At 36.0% G+C, this 25,903-nt stretch overlaps 1 protein-coding gene across 1 annotated transcript in view; it reads right to left on the minus strand.

Annotated features, from left to right (window-relative positions):
• Nucleotides 1-2,274, minus strand: part of LOC149220670 (uncharacterized) — a 133,263-nt gene extending 130,989 nt beyond the window's left edge. Inside the window, exon 1 of the mRNA XM_089384852.1 lies at nucleotides 1,795-2,274. Coding sequence (XP_089240978.1) covers nucleotides 1,795-1,989 — 195 coding nt within the window. The 5' untranslated portion in view covers nucleotides 1,990-2,274. The remainder of the gene's footprint in view (nucleotides 1-1,794) is intronic.
• Between the last annotated feature and the right edge of the window lie 23,629 nt (nucleotides 2,275-25,903).

Genomic DNA, 25,903 nt, shown 5'->3' on the forward strand with positions numbered 1-25,903 from the left:
AGAAAAACTCTGCCAACCATCCGAGAATGGATCAGTGAGACAAAAAACCTCCCAAAATGTAAATCGTCACCAGAAAAGTAGGTTTCCCTAGGTGATTACATACACGACATGGATCTACTGAGATTATTTACATTATACACATGCAAACTGGGTTTACATTATAACATGATCCTCAAGCTGATGATGATAGCTGGATGGCAGGAACACATCGATCAGGCACTATCCCTTTCGTGAAAAAAGGGGGTGTACTACTATGGGTCGTTGACACGTAGTGGTCAACAACTTCATTAGAGACAAGGTCCAAAGAGGTGTTGTGAGATTGCAATACATTTCCACAGAGGAGCAGGTGGCAGATATTCTCACCAAACCTCTAGTGAAAGGGGAGTTTGTGTTTTACAGGGACAAGTTGAGAATGGTGATGAATCCCTTCCTCGCTAGGATGGAATTGTTAAAGTTCTTGGTAAATTCGAAAGGTCTTCTACATGAGCTTGATGTCTTAGCATGTAGGAGATGGTTGATTGCCTTTGTAGGTGCTTGCGTGGTGGAATAAGTGATTTATGAATTTTTTCCCAAGTCTAACTTAGGAAAAATACAATAATTAAAATCAATTAATTATTGTGGACTTTTAAGCCAAAGTACTAAGGACAAATAACAATTTTATTTAAGTGACTTGGATATGATTTCAACCATTGAGCTCGGGAGAGGCAAGAGATCTAATCCCACCATCAATCACTTGGGATATTAGGGTTAGGGATTTCGCTTAATAAAGTTATAAAACAAACCTAATGAGAGAGGTGAAGATATACAGGTGGAGGAAACCAGTTTTCTCTAGAGCGAGAGGCTCAACTACACTGAAGAGAAGGGAGGAAGAGTGGAAAGAAATTTCGGGAGTATTTCTAGGGGGGCGAGTTCAGGAAATCGAGAGGCCAAGTAGCTAAAGCGCAAAGGAGGTCAAATTGTGGAGAGGCCAATTTATCCAATGGGCCGAGTTTTCTTAAGTGTGCAAAGGTCGTACGAGTAGAAAGGAATGGGCTGATTTGCTAGTGGTGGAAGTCAAGTTTCTCCATGGCCAAATTCTTCGTAAGACTGATTTTTTGGTGGGCTGAATTCCATGGGCCAAGATTTCCAATGGGGGCCAAGTTACAAGTACTAGCAGTGCATTTCTCCCTAACATTTTAATGAAGGAAAATTGTTATGGGTATATATTTACTATTGTGATGTGATTGATCTCTCTGGTATTTGTTTTCCGCTGCAAATATTTTATTTCAAAAGTTAAATACCAGTGATTTTATTTTTACAGCAATTAAGAATTTTATTCAATAATTTTATGGGAATAAAAATGATTGAGGTATAAATAAATCTGGACTGATATTGGAAATTTAACAATAAATAAAACCAATTGAAGGTTAACAAAAGTAACTACCGGTACCATCCTCGCATAATGAAGGCGTATTTGGTGGGTCATAAATCGACTACCTGTGAAGGTGTATTTGGTGGTTCATCAATCGTCTACCTGTGGTAACCGACCTCTTCTGGCCAATTGTAATGTTTTTCTTGAGTTTACAGAAATCATTTTCAAAGTATAAATATAAAGAAAACCCATTTGAAGGCCATTTGATATAGTTAATTTGGAAATAATTTGGACGCATAGGGTCAGTGTGAAATTGCCCTGACTCCATGGAATTTATCGATACAACAACTTCACCATTATTTTGACAAAAATAAACTGGAATAAACAAAACCCTTAGACGGAAAAGAGCTCAAAGGAGAGCGGCAATTCATAAATCTAAATACCTCATACTGGTTTGTCTTTACAAGGGGTCGACCTAGCTTCTTCGCAATCTCTTTCTTCCGGTCGGCTGCCTTCTTTGCCGCGGCCCTGTTGGGGTCGAGCTGCTTCAACCCTGCAAATAAAACCAGGCAGCTTACCGCAGCGCTTATAGCGTACAGAATGAGTTCCTGTGTAAACGTGGTTTGCTTGTGCCCCATCGTGGATTGTAACTCTTATTATTCCCAATCAATTATATAGGGGCGAGGTACCATGAAGGGGAGTAGGCTACTGCAATACGCCCCTCGTGGATCAGAGTCTCTTCAACATTTAGTGTTGGAACTTCATATCGCATTCGCGTCTGAGGATTTCAGATATGGATAACGACAACGTTTACCATACGAAAAGAGATTGCGAGAGTTGGAAGAATCAGAATGTACGGATTCGCAAATAAATGCGATTCACGTTTTTACACGATTGGGTAGCCATCACACCAAAACCAGAATGGCTAAAGACTTACGATAGAAGTAACATTGGCATAGAGGCTGGATGTCCTTTTTCAAACGTTAACATCATCGCGGAATTTATGTACATTCTTACTCGCTGGAGAGTGCTCTTTTAGTTATAAGATTGATTTTCGGGCATAACTCCGAGGACCATAATGCTCTTTTAGTTATAAAATTGATTTTTGGGCATACATCGACGTTACCTTGTCTTTCCTTTAAGAAAAAACGGGCCATCGTTAGTGCAAGCCGTATACAATGAATAATCTAACCTCCACCGTAAACAATGGTGAAAGAAAGAAAAAGAAAATTATTTTAACGTTTATAAAGCTAAAGATAGCTTATGGGACTTATTCATTTGTTTGACATAGTTTTTTTTCTCTAAAATCTTACAATAAATGTTCTCAGCGTCTCAACAAACCGCTTGCTAAATAGATTATCTCAAGTGCTAGTTGCCAGCGTATTTGCATAATTTTCCATGTTGTCTTTGAAGGCCTCACATTCTAAAATGAAATGCTTTTCTGTTTTCACTTTTCCGAAAGAACAAAAAATGCATACTCTTTCCTTTCACACTTCTTTTGGCCTTTTCTAGCACCTTGTTTCACAACGGAGTTGATGAGAATTAGTCCTTACCTGAGCAATAAGAATTTTGGTTCTCCAAGAGATATTGGCCTCTATGTATGCTTTTGATGACTACGAGTGGGATTAAACACTTCAATATAGTAATTTGCTTTTGGTTGATGACTACGAGTGGGATTAAACACTTCAATATAGTAATTTTTATTTCTTCTTAGCTCCTTATCCCAAGTAAGCTTGTGGAACTTATCCATAACAAAAGCTTTTATCTCTTCGTTGTTTATGGGACACGAGTTCAAGCAAATACCTCACTTACTAAACCATTTGTTATTTTACTGCATCCAAGTCTTTTTTTGTTGCACAATATGTCATTAAAGACAACCTTGGGTCATCTACCCTCTTCCATTTGTTCAATCTTTTTTTAAATACCTTATGACTGCACCACAATGTCAGGGATATTTAGTGGATTACAACCTTCACCTAATCATATTAACAAATGGGAATGTCTATGATGAGACCATTTAGTTTTCAATTATGATTTCATGGTAAATTGTGAAATATTGTGAAACTAGTAGATATGTGGTTATTTTGAGCATTGGTTGATTATGAAGTTACACGTTTCATGGTAACTATTGTAATTTGGTATATAGTGATGGTGAGGGCCCTCTATCTAGACCTAGTCTTATCAACTCCTTTTTTATTCTATCGGTCAATTGTCTTATCTTACTTCCTCTACTTCCTTGTTCAACTCTTACTAGTTCCATTATTCTAGCTCTTCTCTTGCAAATTGGAAATTCTAATAATCAAAGTCAAATTATCCTCACTTATTGGGTGTTTTTTATGTGAAGCTCCACCTCCCTAGCTCAAAAACAAATTCCCCCCCTTGCTTATGCCCATTGCAATTCCTTTCCACCTCAAACTCCCACAGGCTCTACTCATTGCTACCTCCACTTCTCCCCCTTGCTTATGCCCATTGCAATTCCTTTCCACCTCAAACTCCCGCGGGCTCTACTCATTGCTACCTCCACTTACCTCCTCTTCTACCCAAGATCCCTATCATTTAGTGGCCTCTAAACATGGTAAGATTAAGTAGAGAATAAGACCAAAAATATAGGAAGAGAGGGCCGTACAGATGGTCTAGACTAGAGAACAAAAATCCTACCTCCCTAAAATTACCCTAATATGTGTCTAAAGCTCATAAGGATGCCATGAAGGTAGTTAGGGATTTCCATACCATATTCTCTTTTAAATTCAAGGAAAAGATGGTTCAAAACCATAAATCAATTCTACAAAAGAGGAAGAGACTATCCAAAGAGCAAACTAGAGCTAAATTTAAGGGTTGGATCCCTAACACAAGATTTTGTCGAACCAAGAACATAAAGATCTTTAGGTTGGCGGAACTTTATTGGCTCAATAAAGCATTCATCACCCAAAATGTCAAGGAAAAAGGGCTCCAACAACAAGCCATCCTCCATAAACTATAATTAATGGGCAAGAAAATTGAAGTTCAATTTGGAGGCCTTTGACATTGACATCATAGTTTCAGACCCCCAAGGCAGTTATAGTGACAATCTAGTAGCTCCTAAAAGCATCAAAATACCAAAGGACACATGTTCCAACCTGATCCTAATTTAAAAAGACCCCCGGGCACTAAATGAATCTCATAGGGGGTTGACACAATCACCCCACCATGTGGGCCTCCCAAACTAAATCTACTATTTTTGTTTTTTACTCAATTTAAGATTGTCACTTTTTTATAATGGTTGTTTGTTACTTACTAGAACCTCTACTCTATTGAGATTAGGTTGATCAAGGTCAAAGTTAACAATACTATTAGTCTTTGGGCACGTCCTTTTAAGAATTCTCGAGTAAAGCCTAAAATCAAATATGGCTAATTGTAGTAAAAGGATAAAATATCATGTTAACATACATTTAAATAATTTTAGATTATTGCTCATATAATGTAGGGAACCCATTTTTGAAAGGTCAAATAAGGGCTTTACATTATTGAGATTTGAACATGAGTTGTTTACATGGTGGTGCCCCAACCAAACCACCAAGCCACAATTAAACAAATCTACTATTAATATACTCTAGTAATTTACTATTCATATACTTTAGTGATTTATTGTTAGGCCCTAAAAAAATAGAATATAATAAAGGTCACCAATTTTAAACAATAACATAGTGTGTGTTTTAATTTTCAACTTCAAATTAATAATAAAAAAAGTGGATAAATCAAATCAAATCAGATAAAAAAATATTTTGAATGTCAAATGTGTGTATTCTTATTATGTCACTACCCAGTGACATATAGTAATGGTGTTGGAGCATTAGTTTCTTCGTACGAAAATAAAAATTGAAATTTGTTTATTCTTTTACAATGTTAAGCATTCGTTTTAAATGGTTTGTACAGTCGATGTGTTGTCGTCATCACCACCAGGGCTACATAGCCCAAGGCAATACGTCAACAAATTAAAGGTACACTGCCTAGTCTAGTGAGGTCTTGTATTGTTGTTATATACACACATTATTTATGAACTCCATCACAGTCAGAGCCTCATGGAAAGGCCATATCTAAAATACTTAAGCATCCGTCCCAATGTAAATTGCTCAACCATATGCGGCAAGGGGACATCACTTTTAATTCACATATCTATTGAAGTTATGTTATGCATATATTTTAAAGACTTACCAGCTCATACTATACGACGAGGGATCATAATATGGGTGTCTTTCACCAATTGGAGGTTACCACATGGCACAGGACATGAAAGTAATTGGCAACCATGTTTATTAGACAAGAGGCAAACCAACTTTGTCAACTCATCACTGACCCTTAATTCCATTGACAAACCAATCTGCGGGGAAATCATTTTATGCCAAGCATGCACAATGACTGAATCCATTAGTTACATACTGATGGTATATCAAAGTCTAAGGATGCGCATCCGACACTAAACTCTCCCATTAAATTTCGTTTTAATGTGATTTTATGAGCTTGAAACCAAGGGTTAATGAACATTATCAAGAAATCATGATGTAACTACGATTTGCGCCAAATATGAGGCTTGCATATGGCATTAATTTGATTGTAACGTATAAGCATCTGACTAGTATTGACAACTCACCGATTAGGGCTTTCATTCAGGTTTTAAATACAGATTGATGTGACTTGGGTAATTAGATCATCTTAGCGGTCATCCAACAGCAAATTAATAGTGAAAGTTGATATTTATCTCTATTCAATATATATATATATATATATATATATATATATATATATATAATAATTTAATTTTTAATTATATTCATTTAATAAGAAATCCATCATTATTTTTAATTATATTTTTAAAATTATTTATATATTCTATAAATAAAAAATTAATAATTATTAAAAATAATAATAAAAATAAATTTATACTATAAATTAAAATTAAAATGAAATGTACTATAAAAACTAAATTATAATTAAAGTTTTAATAATTCACCAGATATAAGATGATAAGAGGTAACAAAATATTTCATAAAAAACTTTATAGTAGAAAACTCATTAATTTGAAACCTCTTAACACACATCCAACTATAAATATACATTAGTCTATCTAATAGACTTTTATGTCTAATCATTCATTTTAATGAGACTAATAAACAAAAAAATTATAAAATTCTAATTCTAATAAAAAAATTATATTATATACAATTAAATAAAATAATCAAATAACATTAAATCATCAAATACTAATTTTTCGGAAAATATAAAAATTAAACATCATATTTCTCTTATTATAATTTTTTATTATTTTTGTTTTTTTGCACATTACCACTTGGCTTTTTGCTTATTGTGTAAAAATGGCATAAGCTTATGTATGAAAATAATATTCTTAAGAAATAAAAAAAATAAAAAAAACAAATCATTTAAAAAAATAATAACTTTTTTTTAATATAAAATTGATATGAAATAGGCATATATTAAAAATGAAAATAAATTTATATTAATTTTGTATTTATTATAAATATTTGAAGTTCAATTTTTTTAAGATATTTGTATTTAGAAGACTTTGTTTTTTATAAGTTAAAAAGGATATATACTAATAATAATAATCTCAATTTAAGAAAAGTAAACTATGCATGAAACTTATTTGTAAGATTATTAAAATAAGAAGTTATATATATATATATTAGGAGTTGTCTTTAGTGCAACTTTTTGGACTTTCATGCCGGAAAAAATGAGGTGAAATCTTGATTTGTGTTATTTAAACTGGTTTTTTCACTGTATATATGAGGTGAAATCTTGATTTGTGTTATTTAAACTGGTTTTTTCACTGTATATATGGATTCAGCACCCTGAAAACCCCTAGGGCACTTGAATTGTGCAGAGTTACGCATCAAAATGCAAAGTTACACATGAAACTTGTGATTTCAGTAAATTCCTACCTGATTTTAAAGAAAATAGACTAGAAAAACCCATGAGAAAAACTTACAAAAAAATCATACCAAAAACAACTTGTATATATTATATTTGATAAATATAAACAACACTTATACTCTAATAAATCATTCCCAAAGTTAAAAAATTAATAATGAAAAATCATGTTGAAACCAAATAAAACAGAAAATCTACTTTGAATAGCATATTTCTCATATAAATAATGCCAAAAATAAAAGACTTTGTTTTGATATTATATTAAATCTAAATTTTAAAGTTTTTAATTAAAAATAATAACTAAAATTTAAATAATAATTATTTATTTTTTTTTTATAATTTTTTAATAATAATTACCATTTATTAAAAAACGATAAACATGCATTCCCGTATTCTGAACATCTCCTTGCACATTATTGCAAATAATTTAAATTGAAAAAACAAAAAATATATATAATGATTTATTATACTATTATCACTGAGCTTTATGCGAGAAACCAGCTGCTGGTGATTTAGGAAAAGGTACCCGAAAGCGAAAAAAAGATTAATGAACAATCAAATTAATAGTCTGGATTAATGAACAATCAAATAAATATTGTTGTTATTTTATTTTTATAGCGGTGGCATTGACCGATTGCAACATCACCATTATTAGTCCCGGCCATGGGACTATAGTAATCGGAAACAATTGTTTTAGCATTACTTTGCAGTGGTTTTAGCATTACTTTACGTATTCGTGTGATAATTAACCTAAACTTTTTAACAATGTATTGTATTGACTAAACTAAATTTTAACAATGACCATACTGAATTTTATTTGATCATCTTATTAGAGGCGAAAACTATATATTAAGTTGAATTTTATTTGATCATCTTATTTTATTTGATCATCTTATTAGAGGCGAAAACTATATATTAAGTTGAATTTTATTTGATCATCTTATTTGGCCTCTTCCTCGGGAAGAGGCAAAAACTATATATTAAGTTGAATTTGTTTGGTTCATATTTTCGAAATGTCAATTAATGTTAGCATTAGTTCAGGGGTATTAATGTTAGAATTATCATATAGGGTATTAATGTTAGAATTATCATCGGTTATGTTATTATCAACACTCTCATCGATGATTGTGAGGTGGTTGATTGCATGTGCAACCACACTCTGTTATCTCCAAGTGGCTGATTGCAACGCCCAACTGCCTTGCAACATTCTACCTGGAAGCAACTGCCCTGCAACATTCTACTTGGGAGAATGTATCAACGTCTTTCTCTGGCTAGAGTACACCATTACCATTCATTACTAGGTGTACAACGTCTGTGAATTACCAGTTTTCGAGTAGCCGAGTACACCATTACCAGTTATTAGTAGCAAAGGACTCTCGCTCTCTCGTCTTTGGTCTCGCCTGCTTGCGCTACAAGCTATGTGAGCAGAACTTAAATTTAAGTTAGTACTTTCTAATCTGCAAATATGCAATGGGAAGACCGATTTCAGGTGCTAATTTCACAATCAACAGAATTTCAAGTGCTAATTTCGCAATGTTTTAGGAAATAACTGAATATATGGTTATTATTCAATACTCTTTTATGATATTACTAATATTTGGTTTTTTTACAACATTACTGAAATTTAGTTCATGTAACTGCCTCTGAGAATCCATTCTAATTTGATAATCATAGGTTAATTTAACTAGAATCTAGAAATTCCCTAGGGCGAAGGGCATTTCAAGAAGGTGCATCCAGAAATTCCCTAGGGGGAAGAGAGTTTCAAGAAGGTGCACTAACGGATGTAGCAACAGCAGTGGAAGTGGCTACTAGGATCGGAGCAGGCAATACAGTGTCGCTTGCAAATGAATTCATAGAAATGCCTCGCAATACAGTCTTGCTTGCAAATGAATTCGTAAAAATGCCTCTTTTGCACTAAGCAGGACCAGCATCATGAGTTGTGCTACCTCTCCTTTCATGAATCTGAAGGATGGCCAGAAGCTAAAGCGGAAAATAAAATGGGATTGATAGAAGCTAAAGCAGAAAAGAAGATGGGATCAAGTTCTGTATGTATCAAAACAAGAAATTTAAAAATGCAAGTTCTCTATGTATCAAAACAAGAAATGGTGCTTTGAGTCTGTAAATTACAAAAACTGTGGAGAACCAGAAGAAAAACAATGCCAAGATCAAATTGCTTAAAATGACCATAAAAAACATACTTTTCCTGTTGCTATTTACAAATAGTTTTTCTGGGTTAACACTGCCTTGCTACAGGCATTCTTGTAACCTTGGGGATGCATCTCTGGTTCTTAATCTCCTCCAATAACTCCCATATCAATTGACTCTACTCCTGCACTGGATGATCGAGCTCCTGTCACCTTTGCTTAATACACTGGAAGATTGATTTCCTGTCACCTGGTCCTAGCTGCGATGATAATAGAAACATAGCAAGTTGTGACCCGCTGGGACAAACAATTTTCATGGTTTTGGGGCATTTTTTTAATGCAAAATGAAACTGGACAGTTCTCTCTCATGGATCCGCCAATTAAGAAGTCATTTCAATTTGACACACACTACATGCCAAGCAAATTAACATAACGCAACGTTAACTGGCGTCCTTAAGGCTTACACGCTACGTTATGGCGTCCTTGAGGCTTACACGCTAGGTTATGGAGACTGAACGGTGTCGGAGCAGTGAGGACAGGTGCCCCTCATGTGAATTGTAAAGGGCCACATGGTCTATCATGGTCATTTCTAATTTATTTTTTATTCCAAGCGTTGTTTAAAATTCATTATTCGACCATTGTTGTGTTTAAAAGTCACTTTAATGACTTGGTGCTCAAACAATATTGGAAGCCTTGTGTTTAAAAGTCACTTTAATGACTTGGTAGACTCTCAGCGATTGTTCTCCTTCTCCAAATTCTACACAAGTTGTTCACAGCTACAGTTTCCCCTCCAGAATTTACACAATTACATTTTCCCCTCTCCAAAATCTGCAGTATTAAGGGCAAATAGGCGAATTGAATAATGCAACATCGACTCTGTAGGAATATCTATGTTCAGTTTGTTGAGAGGCTTATTGTTTTCACTAACTTCCGCGGTTTTCACCAAAAATAAGGATGCATAACAAGTAGCTAAGATGCCCTTTGAGAAGGCTTGAACTTTGGCCCAATTCATGTTTTCTACATCTTTTGATGGTATTTTGAACTTGTCCTTTAATTTTGCTATGCTTTGTCCTTTAACAATGAGATTGAAAATGCTCAGTCACAGGTTGGATATAAAAACTTATTTCATGCTCTTATTTGTGCACAGGTTGTGTATAGTCAAATCAAGTTATTCTATCCTTCCTCCTTGCGCTGGATTAATTTTAAACAAGTTTCTGGCACTGTGGGGTGGCCTCATCTCCAGTGTTTACAAATGGGTTTTGATTTCTTTATGTCGAATATACAGGTACCAACTATATCTTTTGGTTTGGTGGTTTTTGTATAACTGCATAATTTTCTGTACATGGTTTTCATACTAACTCATTTCTCGTCTTGTTCTAGGCATATCCGAAGATGGCGCCAAGCTCTATCTCTGATTCCTGCATTTTCTCATAGGTAACATGGCTGGCGTCCCTATTTTAGCCTCTTAATGGTTTCTCATTTTCTAGTCTTTGTCTTCATTCAAGGATTTGATTCTTACCGTGTTTTCTTTTTCTTTCCTATATACTCTTCGATGCATGTATCCATCTCTCACTGGTCTAAGATTTGAGTACGATGCGACAAAGGTTTCTTTCTCTAATTACTTATGGGTCAACCTGAATTCTTCTTAAGGTTGGTGGAATTTCTTCATCTCGTTGGAGTTTTGGGACCACAATTTCTATAAAAAAAAATGTTTTCTTACTTATGCTACCGACAATAGGGTTCAACGTTTCCATTGAAAACCCTCCAGGCTAGATGCATTTGTTGCCTGTACTACGGGAATCTTCCTAGTGTATGCTTGGAAGCAGTAGAGTGAGATCCTTTATTGATATTGCTAACCATATACCATGTTTCTTGTGACAGCACGTACTAAAAAAGAACAACATCCATGGATCCTTCAAATAAATTCATAGCTATTATAATTATAATGTACTGAGCAGTCTAATAATACAATTAGGGTATACAAATTACAATCATACAGAAAATATATTTATTCGAATATATTGGTTTCCTTCTTTTCTTCGTATCCAGCAATTCGACTTACAACAAACATATTTGCTGGAACATTCACCTGCTAATGTTTTTTTCAATTTGGGATTAAAATAGTTAGTGTCATTTAATAGCTTGTGTTTTTTTTATTCAATTTCAGGTGAATGCTCCATCTCATTCGACAGTTATTCTTGTTTCAAATGCTATTATGAATGTAGAATACTTGAGTGGGCTTCAGCCAAAAATCATGGTGGAGAAACTCTTGCAAAGAGTTCAATAGTGTGAATCTTTACTTGTAAGTTTATCCAGGAATTATTATGCTAACAATGTTGTCACTAGTATGTTAACAATGTTGTTAGTAATTGTACTGTACTTTCAAGGATTTCATAAACCTCTTTTTTTAATCAATTCCTCTTGTCGTGAGCTTATTCAATTGTGAATGATTGCAGAATTTTTACCAGGAGGCCTGTGAATTATTCTCTATTGATTGTCCACTTCTCTCTCTGATAAATTAATGAATAAATGTGGTAGTGTTTTGCGACTGGTATAACAGGGAATTCATGCCAAAGCTAAAATTAAGGGAACTAAACAATAACTGAAACCTGAACAATTGATTTTTATGTTGTACTAGGGTTTGAATCTCATGTTTCAATGAACCCTATGAAGGTAATGAAGAATACACAGTGTCAAGACCACAGTAAATTCTCCTTTCAGCGATCTGTCCAACAATGTTGTGAATCAATGAGACAAAGTGGCATGTGAATATTCCTCAAATTATACAACTTCTGAATTTGGAGATATAAATATGTTCTAATGGGGCAAGGTTTCTCTGTTGTTCATGAAAAAAATATTCGAAACCGAAGCACCAGTTGTTTACCCATCAGCTAAAGCAAAGGCATTAGAGGCAGGGGCATAGTCACCAGAGACGAAGGCATCTGAGAAAGCACCATTTGGAGGAATCGCAGCAGCCATATACTCTATTGCATTCTATCCGGCTGGTGTGCATAGTAGGCTCCCCTATTCATATAGCAGATGACCTTGTAGATAAAGCCATCACAGATCATTTTGTAGTTTTTATGTAGCTCATGCCAACGGAACTTGGGATACTTGTCATAAATAGGAATATTTCCAAATAATTGCACTTGATGCTTCAAAATTAATGAATCTAACAAACATCTGACATTCTCTGTAGAGTAAACAAAGCAGGTAACATTCTTTTGGCCAGAGTTGATTTACGTGTTTAACTTCTTCTGTGTCCCTAAAGTACCTTGTGAGATCGTGCTAATTTGCAGAAACGTGAGATCAACTAGGAATTGTTCTAAACCGTGCTACTGAACTGAAGTCTCAGCTATAAAATAAAGAATTGAATGCAGGGTTGCTGCACACTGCAATTCTTCAAATTCATGAGGATCAAGTCATCCTCATTATTTAGTTTTCAGGTCAATATTCTTCTTGGTGCATTTGTTTACAAAGAATAACTGAAGTCTTGTTCTGGCCTTTAATCAACTGAAAATTGATTCTTCCAGCAGACTCTGGTTCACCCTTGGAGACATTACCTGGATGTGTTTGGCATTTTTTGTTAGTCTTCATGGACATTGGATACCAGTCCTCTAATTTCAAGATATGACATGATGGTGTATAGAACCTAAAGTTAATGCCAGACGTAGATTGTGCAATCATTAATTAATTTCTGTTGTAGGGTGCGTTGAAGTAATGGCATACTGCAGGTTTAGGTGTATTCTATACAGGAGGATGATGAAGAGTATGTAATCAATGGTTATCCTACAGGCCCCTTTAGTCGGATCATTGGAATGGCCCCTGTGTCTGCAGCAAATAGATCAGTGTTTGTATCTTGACCATTTTTCCATATTTTTACCCCTCCCCTCTGAGCATTCTATATCGTTTCTTAGTGTGCTGAAGCTAGAGTTTCTTTGGACAATTGAGTAACTCATAATACCTGGAATTATAGTAATAACATGTAGTACTGATCACCAATGTTGAACATCTGTTATGCTTTATGATTTCCAAAGTTATGAACCTCAGCGGTGTGCCACCTGCATTTTTTTATTCCTAGATTTGAAAATTTAAATCCTTCAGTCATTAGGCATGCTAATGACCTTACTTCCAGTTTACCTGATATTGTTATTGTTTACCTGATGTAGAAAAATTATCTACCATCTATAGGGCTGCTGCAAAGACTTCTATTAAACCTGTGCCCACATAGTGCTACAAGGGAAATATTAGTTCATCTATTGTTAGAGATGGTGAGACCAGAAGCAAAAGGCTTATCAGCAGACACAAATGATGCTCCATCTTAGAGACTTTATGGGTGCCAATGGCCTATTTTCCACAGTAAAAGATGTCTGCAGGGTATTAAATACCGATCCTTACCTCCATCGTTATTTATGTATTAGTATGCTGCCACACAGTGATATAGGGAGTATTTTGTGCATTTTTTTTAATCATATGCTGCTACTGTCTGTACTTGATATTTTATTTTTGTGGTGGCTATCACTGCAGAGTTTGTTTAACATGCATATTTCTGTGGAGGCTTTGAAGGTAGAATAACAGAGCTTATTAGCTTCTTGTTAAAATATTATGCTTGTTCTTCTTAGTTTTAGCTTATTTCTATTTTAGTTTTAGCTTATTTCTATTTTAGTTATTGACTTCCTCTTTGAGTTTCCAGGAGACTGATATTGGTAGACAAGTGAATGTACTGCAAAAACATTCTTCTGCTGACATTCGAAAGCTAGTAAAAGTTGCAAACACTCTTATTAATCCAGGCAGGGTAGAGTATGTCAGCTTAGCAGTCAAATTGTTGTGCATAGGTGGATCCCTTGTGCCACTTTGGTGTCTATTACATTTTGCTTTGTATTTTGAAATTTTACTGTTGTTTTCATATATTAATATTGATATTTTATTCAGGTTCTTCTGACTTCCTCTGAAGCAGTTCTTGCTGCTTTGTCTCCAGCATTGCTGGCAGAAGCACAAATTCTGAGAAAAAAAGCAATGAACGAGTATCAGGCTCGTAGCTTGTTTGCAGGAGGCCATAGGCTAGATGGCAGACGCCACAATATGTCAACTAGAGGTCAAACTGCAATGGACCGAGGCGTAGGCAGTAATGTTGGCCTTACATTGGGGCGCAGGCCAGTTGCATCCCTTGGTAATTCCATAAAGATGAAAGAATGGGTCACATAGACCCCATACCACAATCTAGTTTTACCCTAGTCTGAACCATATTTTCATTTATATACGTAATTTCAGAACTGCTCAATTTAGCATTATTCTTAACACCTAGAACTGAAGCAGAGGTCGCCAAGTACTGAAGCTTAGATCCTGGATTAATGCAAGACTGTAGTAGTGTAATCGATTAACTTGCTGGTTCTTCCACATATTGTGATTCAGTTGTTTGTTGCAGTAACAATTTTGATCATCTTCTTGCAATGTTGTTGCTCTACTTACTTTACCTTTCTGGTGGTGTTTCTTTTCCTGAAGCCCACTCATAACAGGGACTTGCTGCCATGCAGCTTCCCTTGTTTCTATTTGCAATTTTACCTATATAGCAATAATTAAATAACAGGTTACTTCAAACACAAAAAAAAACTAAATGAAAAGGGATAGACATTAACATTCATGTATATATGACTTGAACATAAACCTAGAATGTAGGAGAATGTATCCCATGTTGAGGAGTTTCCTTCGTGGGCAGTTCTTTCTACCTTAAAACTATTAAAGTGAATAAGAAGAAAGAAATGTATTTCTTAATATAATTGACAAAGTATAAGGATTGATGAGCATAGGAATAAAATCTTAAATCAAACTAAATAATTTGTTTTTTTAGGTCTGATAGACCAAAGTTTGGTCTCAGTGGACGTTAACCATCATCATCATCATCCTAAAACTTTCCCCCTCATTGTAAACATAATTACTATGAAGGCGTAATTCTCGCGGTGTCTGACCATGCAACTTGTTCCACCACTTTGTCATCCATTCTCGTTGTCCATTGTCATTCACATCATTGTACCTGTTTTTAAAACAGTGGAATTAAACATCATCGTACCAATTTTTTGAACGGTGGAGTTAAACACATGATGGTTTGCAGAGGGCTAACGTAGGGCCTCGGTCCGCATAGCCTTGGTGGTGGTGGTGGCCCTACGCCACCCTCAACTTTTTTTGAAAAACTGAACTTTAACTTTTAAAATGTATAAAAAAAATTATGTACGGACCAGAATAATAAGCGAGCACGATTACTATATGTCATTTGCCTAAAGGCAGTGACATAATAAGGAATTGAAATTTTCATATACTTTTTTGCATTTCATTTATTATAAAATATTAAAATAACTTATAAACCATTCAAATGAAATATTAGAATAGGTTATATATTAATTATTATTTAAAAAACATAAAAAAATAAATATCATATTTATCTTAATATAATCACTTATTAAAAAAATGTAATTGGAAATTTTCATATATTTATTTACATTTCATTTATAATAATATATTAAAATAATTTATAAACCATTCAACTTAATCAATAGAATTATATTGATAACCTAAGTTATAGTAATTATGATTTATTTTATCGTGTGAGGTGATAAGTGTTAAAGGCGCCACCACCACACATAATTAACATAAGAGACATACCCCCCATCTTGTCTTAACACTCAACATGCAAACAACTCTAGGCATTTATGGTTTCAGGTGGGATGTGTTAATGCTTTAACTAGATGGTTTGAAGTTAATGTTGCTCATATGAAGGCATGCCCAAATGGCAATGGCCATTACTCCTGCCCCATCATTTCCAACGCAAGGTTGACTCTGGACATTCATTGCCCTTTGACTCCATCATAGTATATTGCTATTTCAGTTTGGGAAGATGAGGAACCAATTGTTTCTTTCCTCCTCGTAGTTGTTTCCTTCTTTGCTTTCTCTATTTCTCGACCTTTCTCACGATCTTTCTCCACCTCACTTCTACACGGGTGAGAGGAAGCATTTTCCAAAGCAGTTGGTTCTTTATGAATTTCCTTATTTGCAAGACTTTATGTATTGGATGGATAGGCTCTGGTGCTCTATGAATTTGATATGGCGAGGCAACAAGTTCGAGTTCACCGCGGTAGTAGCAGTGTGGCAGGGAGCAAGGGGGTTCTTACACTTGTTTAAGGGTCAGAGCCTTAGCTTGAGCTTCCACACAACAAATTCCTCATGATGGAAATATGCAAAAAAAACAAAAGCAATGACATTGCCACCACATGGCTCTAGTTTGTTTATACATTACATGTGTATTTTTATTTGTTTATGCATTACATGTATGTGTTCCTATTTATTTATATATTGAATGTTGTTGAGCACAGTGTAGGTTGTCTTATTCAGCCAAGTAAAGGTTGGTGGTCGATGGTGGCCACTAGGGTTTTTGAACACTTAACAACACCAAATACTTGTTTGCCCAAATCTACAGGTGGGAGGGACGATTGTCCTTAGGCTCTTGTCTCTACTACTAAATGCCTTCTCAATTATCATGATTTTGTGCCACCTGGTAGTCGTAATGGGCTTGGTTCTAAATATTTGTAGTGGAGTTTAGAATAGAGTTATTATTACACAAGTAGAATAGGGCTTGGGAAGAGCGGTGGGCCATGGAACCCCCACGACTCATTTGGTTCACATACAACTGGACTTAAATGATTTCATTAGAAACGATGGAGACCCTTTAGTGGGCCTGAGTGTTATGAAACTAGCTCACTAAAATATAGAAAAGATAGATCAACGACTTCAAAATCAGCCTCTTCGAGGGAGAAACCTCCTTTACATTACACAAATGAACAATTCTTGGATTATACAAATGACTAGACCTCCTTTCTATATATAGGAGTCTAAGGGGTCACAATATAGTCAAAGACAACATAACAAAAATAATATAAGGGCACAACAATAACAATAGTGGACTTCTATGCCCCCCGATCGGGGTGATAATGACGGCGATCAGGGCAATTAAGACAAATTAGGTAAGGGAGGATGACGAGGCAAAAGGAATTCAGGTAATGATGAAGGCGGACAGAGTGATCAGCAGAAAGGATATCATTCCGAGGAGGAGCGGCGAGGAAGTAATGAAGGATGAAGCTAGTGGAGGTAATGCGGCAAAGATTGGACGTGGGTACGATGGCACAGAAGAAGGACGAAGGGAGGTGTGTGGTCATGAAATCGGCAGGTGGCAGGAGAATTGGGAGAAGAGAGGTGAGGATAATTGGCGGAGGAGATATCATAAAGGAGGAAGGCGAGACAAAGGAAGGAGGACGATAAAGGAAATTGTAGAGGATTTGCGAAGAGACAGGGTGGCGAAAACATTAGGTAGGTTTACAGAAAGGCAGAGGAGGCTGAGGAAACAATCAGGCAGCACCGGAAGGAAGAATCGAATGGAAACGAGGAGGAGAATGAGAAGCAACATGGACGAAGAGAACAAAGGACGGAGAAGCCTGTAAAAGAAAGGGAAAGGAATCGAGGATGGAGAAACTGCAGAGCAGTATCAGACAACTCAGGACGATATTGAAGATGAAGTGGAAATGTTTGATTCGGACCAGGATAGAGCTGAGCAACCAAGAAAGAGGGTATGGAAGGACGCGGGGTTAACAAAGGACAAAACACAGGAGGACAGGGAGTATGGAGACAGGAGAAGCAAAGGGCGAGAGGAGGGAGGTGACTTCGGAAGCACCTCGGGTATGAAAAGTCGGGGAGGCAGGGGAAATTACAGGAACAGAGGAAGAGCAGGACGGGGACGAGGCCGACGTAGCAGAGGAAAAGGATGGTCGGAAGGGAAACGGGAGGAGCATGAACCATTACCAGCAAGAAAATATAGGAAAACACTGAAGAAGAAGATACAGTTTGCAGAGCAAGCCTACTGTGAGAACACTAATAAGGACATCAGAAGAATAATACAACAACTGGAGGAAGAAGCGACCCAGGGTCAATCAGGATCAGAAATGGAAGATTGGGAATACCTCCTACCGGATCCAGGGAATACTAGAGGACGCATGACTTTGTATAAACAGGCCTTGCATGTTTACTGGGTTATGAAAAGACTGTTGGCTAAGGCTATGGAACAGGTTGCCATGGAGATGGCTGAACAGTCCCAGAGAATTTCAAATTTGAAGAAAGAAATGCAGAACATTCAGGTCACTCTGATAATGCAGGAAAAAAAACTGGAGGAGATACAACAACAGATAAATAAGATCAATCCGGGCATAAAGAAAGAAGAGGATCAGCAGGAAGCCATGGCAGATTAATACTTGAAGATATGTATATGCTCTCTGTAGTTTTTTGAATTCCGGTGGATGGTTTAGTTTCAATTTTCAGTTTATAATGCAAACAAGAAGCAGTAGTAATCTTTTTGAATGTTTAGTTTACATAGCCTGGACAAGAAGAATTAGTATTATTTGTTTTTGAATGGCTGTCAAGAACTTAAGGTGGCCAACAGACCCGGTTTCCCTTTGGGGCGGGTTGAGGCCACCATGAAAATGTACTGGTTTCAATTCGAAGTAATGGAAAAAGAATGGTCCCTCCTTAGCTTACAAAAAAAAAATAGTGGGCTTCTATGGGGCACACTAATAACAATATGGGGACAATAGGGGCACAATAATAACAATAAGGGCTAGAATGACAATAGTAATGGGGGAATCACTAGTATTATAGGGACCTAACATGCCCCTCTCCTTCAAAAAAGTGTTGTTAATGCTTGAGTAGTTATGGATGCTTATGTATAAAATTCTCATCCTCCCATGTGGAATCTTCAGCGGGTAAGTTATTCCACTTGATGAGATACTTCAAAATTGATCGATTTCATCAATGTCGAGTTCTTTCTTTTGCGACTACTTCAAGTTCCAATATGATTTTTCCTTCCTCGTCAAGTTCTGGCAATATTGTTTGAACTGGGAGCTTGTCACTTATAACCTTCTTTAAACATGAAACATGGAAAACTAGGTGCACTTGGGAAGCTACAGGAAGCTCCAATTTGTATGCCATAGTGTCAATCTTTTGCAACACCTTGTATGAACCATAATACTTTGGTGATAATTTATTATCCTTGTTAGCTTGCTTGAGGGACATTTGTTTATATGGTTGTAGCCGTAGGAATACCGAGGCACCTACATCAAAACTTTTTTCACTGCGATGTTGATTTGCCTGTTGTTTCATTCTATTATGCGCCAAAGTGAGGTTATCTTTTAAGATTTGGAGAACTTGACGTTGATGCTCAATGTGATCAAACCTCCAACTCTTGTTGTTGATGCTCGAGTTGGAGAACTTGCTTTGACTTCAAGATTTGATGAATTCGATGTGATCTTCCAGAGGCAACCATTTGACCCATTGTATTTGTTTATCAAAGACAAAGCAACGAAGATATCCTTCCAAACAATTGTTTACTATCTCAGTTTGTCCATCAGATTGAGGATGATAAGATGAGTTATGAGCTAACTAAGTACCGAGACAAGAAAATAATTATGTCTAAAAATTTCCAGTGAAAATGGGATCTTTATCGCTTACAATAATCTTTGGGTTTCCATGTATCGTTTGAATCGTTTCCATAAATGCAGTAGAAACTGTATTGGCTTTAGATAGATGAGATAATGCACAAAAGTATGCATAATTGGTAAGTTTGTCAACTACCACCATGATGGCACTCTTTCCTTCGGACTTGGGTAAACCTATGATAAAATCCATTGAAACCTCCTCCCAACGTTGGCTTGGAATAGATAAAGGTTGTAATATACCTGGGGTCTTAATTGTTTCAACTTTATTTTTTTGGCAAACCAAACATTTCGCCACAAACTTTTGAACATCCGATTTAAGGCCATCCCAAAAAAAAATCCTTCTTAACCCTGTGGTAAGTTTTTTAAAAATCCTGAGTGCCCTCCTAAGGGCGAAGTGTGCAATTCCACAAGAATATTTTGCTTGAGTTGGGAATTCTTACATAGGTATAAGCGATCTTTGTACCATAATGAATCATTTTTCCAGCTAAATGTATCAGATGTACTGAGATCTTGTTGTATCTTTTGAATGAGTTCCCACACTTCTTCGTCATTGTTCGATTCATCCCTTGCTTCGTTTATCCAATATGGTTGGATAATAGAAATGGCGCTAAGCAATGCTTCCACATCGTCATCCTTTCTTGAGAGTGCATTTGCCACAACATTTTGCTTCCCTTTTTTGTAGATGATTTCAAAGTCATAAGCCAACATCTTTGTGACCCATTTTTGCTGCTCTTCTGAAGATAATCTTTGTTCTAAAAAGCATTTAAGACTATCATGATCTGTTTTTACCTTGAAGTGTCTTCCCATTAGGTAGGGTCGCCATTTCTTAAGTGCATGTATTATTGCCAACATTTCCTTCTCATAAATATCTTTGTGTAAATACTTTCCTTTGATTGGATGACTTTCAAAAGCAATGGGTCTTTCTTCTTGCATTAAAACAACACCAATTCCATTTCCTGAGGCATCACATTCCATAATAAAGGTTTTGTGAAGTCCAACGTAGTTAAGTCTGATGCTTGGCACATTGCCTCTTTAAGATGTTCAAAGGCCTTTGTTGCTTCTGGAGTCCATGAAAATGCATCTTTCTTCAATAATGTTGTTATATGTGCTACTATTCTCCCATAATCCTTAAAAAACTTGCGATAATACCGTGTCAACCCGAGAAATCCTCATAGATGCTTTATGGATGTGGGGATTTTCCATTCCTTAATGACTTTAATTTTGCTAGGGTCTACCTTAACACCTTCATGAGATACAATATGACCCAAATATTCCACCTCTTGTACTCCAAAGAAACATTTGGAGCTTTTTGCATATAATTTTTTCTCCTCCAATAGTTTGAGCACCCTTTGAACATGTTGAACATGATCCTTCCAAGACTTGCTGTAGGTTAGTATATCATCAAAAAATACTAACACAAATCTTCTAAGGAAGGGTTTGAAAATGGAATTCATCAAACCTTGAAATGTAGAAGGTGCATTAGTAAGGCCAAAAGGCATGACCAAAAATTCATAATGACCCTCATGAGTTCTAAATGTTGTTTTCGGAATGTCTTCAGTCTTCATTCTGATTTGATAATATCCTGAATGAAGATCCAACTTGGTGAAGTAAATTGATCCATGTATTTCATCCAATAATTCATTAATGACAGGAATGGGAAATTTATCTTTAATAGTGAGCTTGTTGAGCTCCCTATAATCCAGACACATGTGCCATGATCCATCCTTCTTGTGCACCAATACTACTGGAGCAAAGAAAGAACTTTGACTAAGTTGAATTATACTAGCCTCTAGCATTTATGCAACCATATGTTCAATTTCACTATTTTGGGCATATGGATATCTTTAAGGCCTGATGTTTGGAGGAACACTTCCTGGAATCAAATGAACAACATGATCATGATCACAAATAGGTGGGAGGCCTTTGGGAGTCTCAAATACCTTGGAATGATTGTCCATGACTTTTTTCAAATATGGAGAAATAGATGATTTCGATGTGGGAACCTCTAGAGAACATAATTGTGCAATTACACCTTGTTGTTCTTTCTTTAGAAGCTTTGTCATTCTGTTCGAGTTGATTATCTTTCTCAGTTTCCTTGTGATACCCCTTAATTCAACTTACTTTCCTTTCGAACAAAATTTCATGAAAAGTTCTTGAAAATTAAAAGCTATTGTACCCAAGGATTGTAGCCATTGGACTCCTAGTACAACATTAGCACCATCCATTGGAATGGAAAGCATTGGGCTATTCAATACATATTCTCCCATGGATAGCTTGATATTATGGCACTTTCCAGAGGAATTTATGATTCCTCTACTTGCAACCATCACTTGACACTCTGGTGTTGGATATAGGAAGAAATTCAATTCCTTGGCTATCTTACAATGAAAAAAATTATGGGTGTTGCCCAAATCAATCAACACTATTACCTTTATCTTCTTGATATGTCCTTCTATCTTGATAGTTTGAGGAGTGGTAATTCCAGCGAATGCATTACAATAAATGGTTAGATTCATTTCTTCTTTCTCTAGGGTTTTGTTCCTTGTGTATATCCTCTTCTTTTGACGTTTCTTGCTCCTTTTCGTCCCCCTCTTCACAATCTATGTAAAATAATTTCTTCTCAACACACTTATGACCTTTAGTGTATTTTCTATCACAACTGTAACAAATCCATTTTTCTCTTTTTTCTTCCAATTGTTGTGGTGTCAACCTTGTAGGTTGTGGTTGGCTAGGGGCAACAACACTTCCATCTTTATAGTTGTGAGTGGTAGGCTTCATGGTTGCCATAATTTTGCTTTCCATTTTTCTTGCCAACCTGAATGCCTTCTCTAATGAATCAGGTTCCCAAAGGCGAATTTCATGTTGGATGTTATCCTTTAAAGTCCCTATGAATACATCAATCCTATGCTCCTCTGGAATATCTTTTACCCTTATATTCAATTTTTGGAAGTCCTCAATGTGCTCCATCATTGAACCCTTTTGTTTGAGATTTATCAATTGGCTAAAAAAGGTGTTGCTTTTTGTATCCTCATAATGTGCTATCATTTCTTCCATAAAAATTGCCCAAGTGACAATTTGTTTACGAGAGCAAAGTCATCGATACCATACAAATTGATTTGGTTCCAAATATAAAGTTTCAATGCGTACCTTTTGTGTGTTTTGCACATTATGGAGATCAAAATATTGCTCCATCTGTAGTATCCATGTTACGGGATCCTTGCCATCAAACTTCCTCATATCGATCTTTGGAACATGGTGGGTCTTCAATCCAACGTTAGAGTCTATGAAATCATGATTAAAATTTCTTTTGTTCTCATCATGAGTTTCCTTTACTACCCTTTCACCATTACTAAACATTTCTTGTAACACTTTGTCAAATCTATCTTCAAATCTTTCATTTTTCCTTCCATCTTAGCTTCCACACCATTCATGTTAGCTTCCACGCCTTTCTTTAAACCATCCATCTTAGCTTCCATGTCATTCATCTTAGCTTACATGCCTTTCTTTAAACCATCCATCTTATCTTCCACGCCATCCATCTTAGCTTCCATTCCTTTCTTTAAACCATCCATCTTAGCTTCTGTTGTTTTTTGTGAGAGTGAATTTTATTGCACTTGGTCTTGTAATTTTGATATATCATGTTGCATTTCTTCCTCTTCTTCACGAGTCATGCTAGAGCTTTCAGGTTTCTTACTAGGTGTTTCTATTTTCTTTTTTCGGGGCATCAATTAATGATAATTATGTTTCACTATTCCCTTTGAATTTCTTCAAACTAATTTTTCAAAACAAACTTATGCAAAATTTAGAAAAAACTACACACTTTTTTTCACCTTGTAGGAGCTCGATATTGAATATGATGTATATATGAGATTTCCAATCTCCAAGGTTTGAAATTGTGAACTGTGGTATCCCTCTGAGTCCTCTTTCCAATGCCACCAGTCTGATCAGAATTGGATTCTCCAAGAAAGAGTTATGCCCAATCTCCCAAGATGACCTGATTATACATTTTTTCAATAGAGCGAATTTGTACGAAGTGCCACGTATCATTGTTTCAACCTTGAAACGTGAAAACAATGCACAAAAAACTAAAGTCTGCCCTCTTTCTGTAACTTCTTATGAAATTTCAATCTGATACTCAGAGAGAAATTTAGGATGATTTTCCCAATGTCACCTGTTTGGGATGTACTTCAGGAGCCTGCAAAAACCCTAACTTCCTTAGATCATATCTCCGAAAATATAGTGAGAAAAGATCTAAAATTTGGACTTGAGGATCATCGAGATTTCAAATCAAATGGGTTTTTTTTCTAGCTTCTCAAACGTCACAGAAAAAAATTACAGCGAAAAAGGCCACGATGACCTGTTTGGAGCAGGGAAACACTAGAATCCAAAGCTTTGATACCAAATGTTATGAAACCAGCTCACAAAATGATAGAAAAGATAGATCAACAACTCCATAGTCAACCTCTTCGAGGGGGAAATCTCCTTTACATTACACAAACGAGAAATTCTTGGATGATACAAATGACTAAACCTCCTTTCTATACATAGGAGTCTAAGGGGTCACAATATAATCAATGCCAACATAACAATAATAATATAAGGGCACAACAATAACAATAGTGGGATTTTATGGGGCACACTAATAACAATATGGGGACAATAGGGGCACAATAATAATAACAAGGGCTACAATGACAATAGTAATGGGGGAATCACTAGTATTATAGGGACCTAACACTGAGGCAACCTTAGATCTCAAGGCCCCTTGTATTGTAGGGTTCTTCTAAATAATTTTACGATATTTGTGAAGCTTGCGTTAGGAGGCTTCCTTTATCTGCAGGTCAAAGTCTCGAATATCTTATCCTCACTAGAAGTCAAGATACAAGATTGGATGAGAACCCCATTTACTAGTTTTTGGCTCATACATGGAAGTCAACAACTTCAAGGTCAAAAATCCCTCAGTGATTATGGAATAACTAAGGATGCAACGATGTATATGGTATCAACAGTAAGAGGTGGAGCTAAAGGAGAGGGTGAATCTTCCTCATCCCAACCCAAATTCTTTAAGGATGTTCTAAAACCAAGACCCCCACCTCTGAATCCTAAATATCTCTCAAGGCCAGCATTTCTGGTGGATCATAAAGCGAAAACCCTATCTCTCGAAGTTGATATCGTGATATATAGATTCTTGGTTGCAGACTATGAATGACAAGAACTTATTTTCCATTTTAATGTATTTTGGCCGTCAAAACCTACCCTTCAAGAGTGGGTGAACTAGAACTGGTCTCAGAATACTGTGTTACATTTTTGTTCAAAATGTTTTTTTTGTGTTCTTTAAAAATTTAGAGGACCAGCAAAAGGTTTTTTATTAGGGACCCTGATTTTGGGGTCAATCTTGTCTCCCCTTTCAACCATGGCTTCCTAATTTTAATCCTCTTTCCATGTCAACTCTGGTAACTCGAGTCTAGGTAAGGCTCCCTAACATGCCCATCCATTTGTCATATCCAACGGTTTTAGAAGATGTGAGAAACTTACTAGGTCGCTACATCAAAACTGACAATGATGGGATGGAAAAAGGTATTATCACATATGTTTGCATGTGTGTTGAAGTGGACCTAAGTAAAGGACTTCCTGATAAAATCCTTCTTAAATGGAGGGATGGTGTTTATTCACAGCTAGTGGATTACGAAAAAATTGCTTTTCACTACAAGACTTGTCAACAACCTAGTTATCTTCAGAATGCTTTCACCTTTTAACAAAGGCCCTATACTGGTTGGCAAGATCCAAAGGGATAAAAATGACCCAAGACTACTACAACTCATAAGTAGGATAACACATAATAACAAAAGTCACCCAATGCCAAAGCGACATCTTCAAACTCCGCTCATCCTAATGTAAAGACATTGCATCCCTCAACAAAGGAAGATCACCCTTCGACCAACATCGGAAAAGGATTT

Source organism: Pinus tabuliformis, chromosome Q (genome assembly GCF_031772625.1).
Source record: "Pinus tabuliformis cultivar Carrire ecotype Pingquan chromosome Q, CPIR1, whole genome shotgun sequence".
NCBI lineage: Eukaryota > Viridiplantae > Streptophyta > Pinopsida > Pinales > Pinaceae > Pinus > Pinus tabuliformis.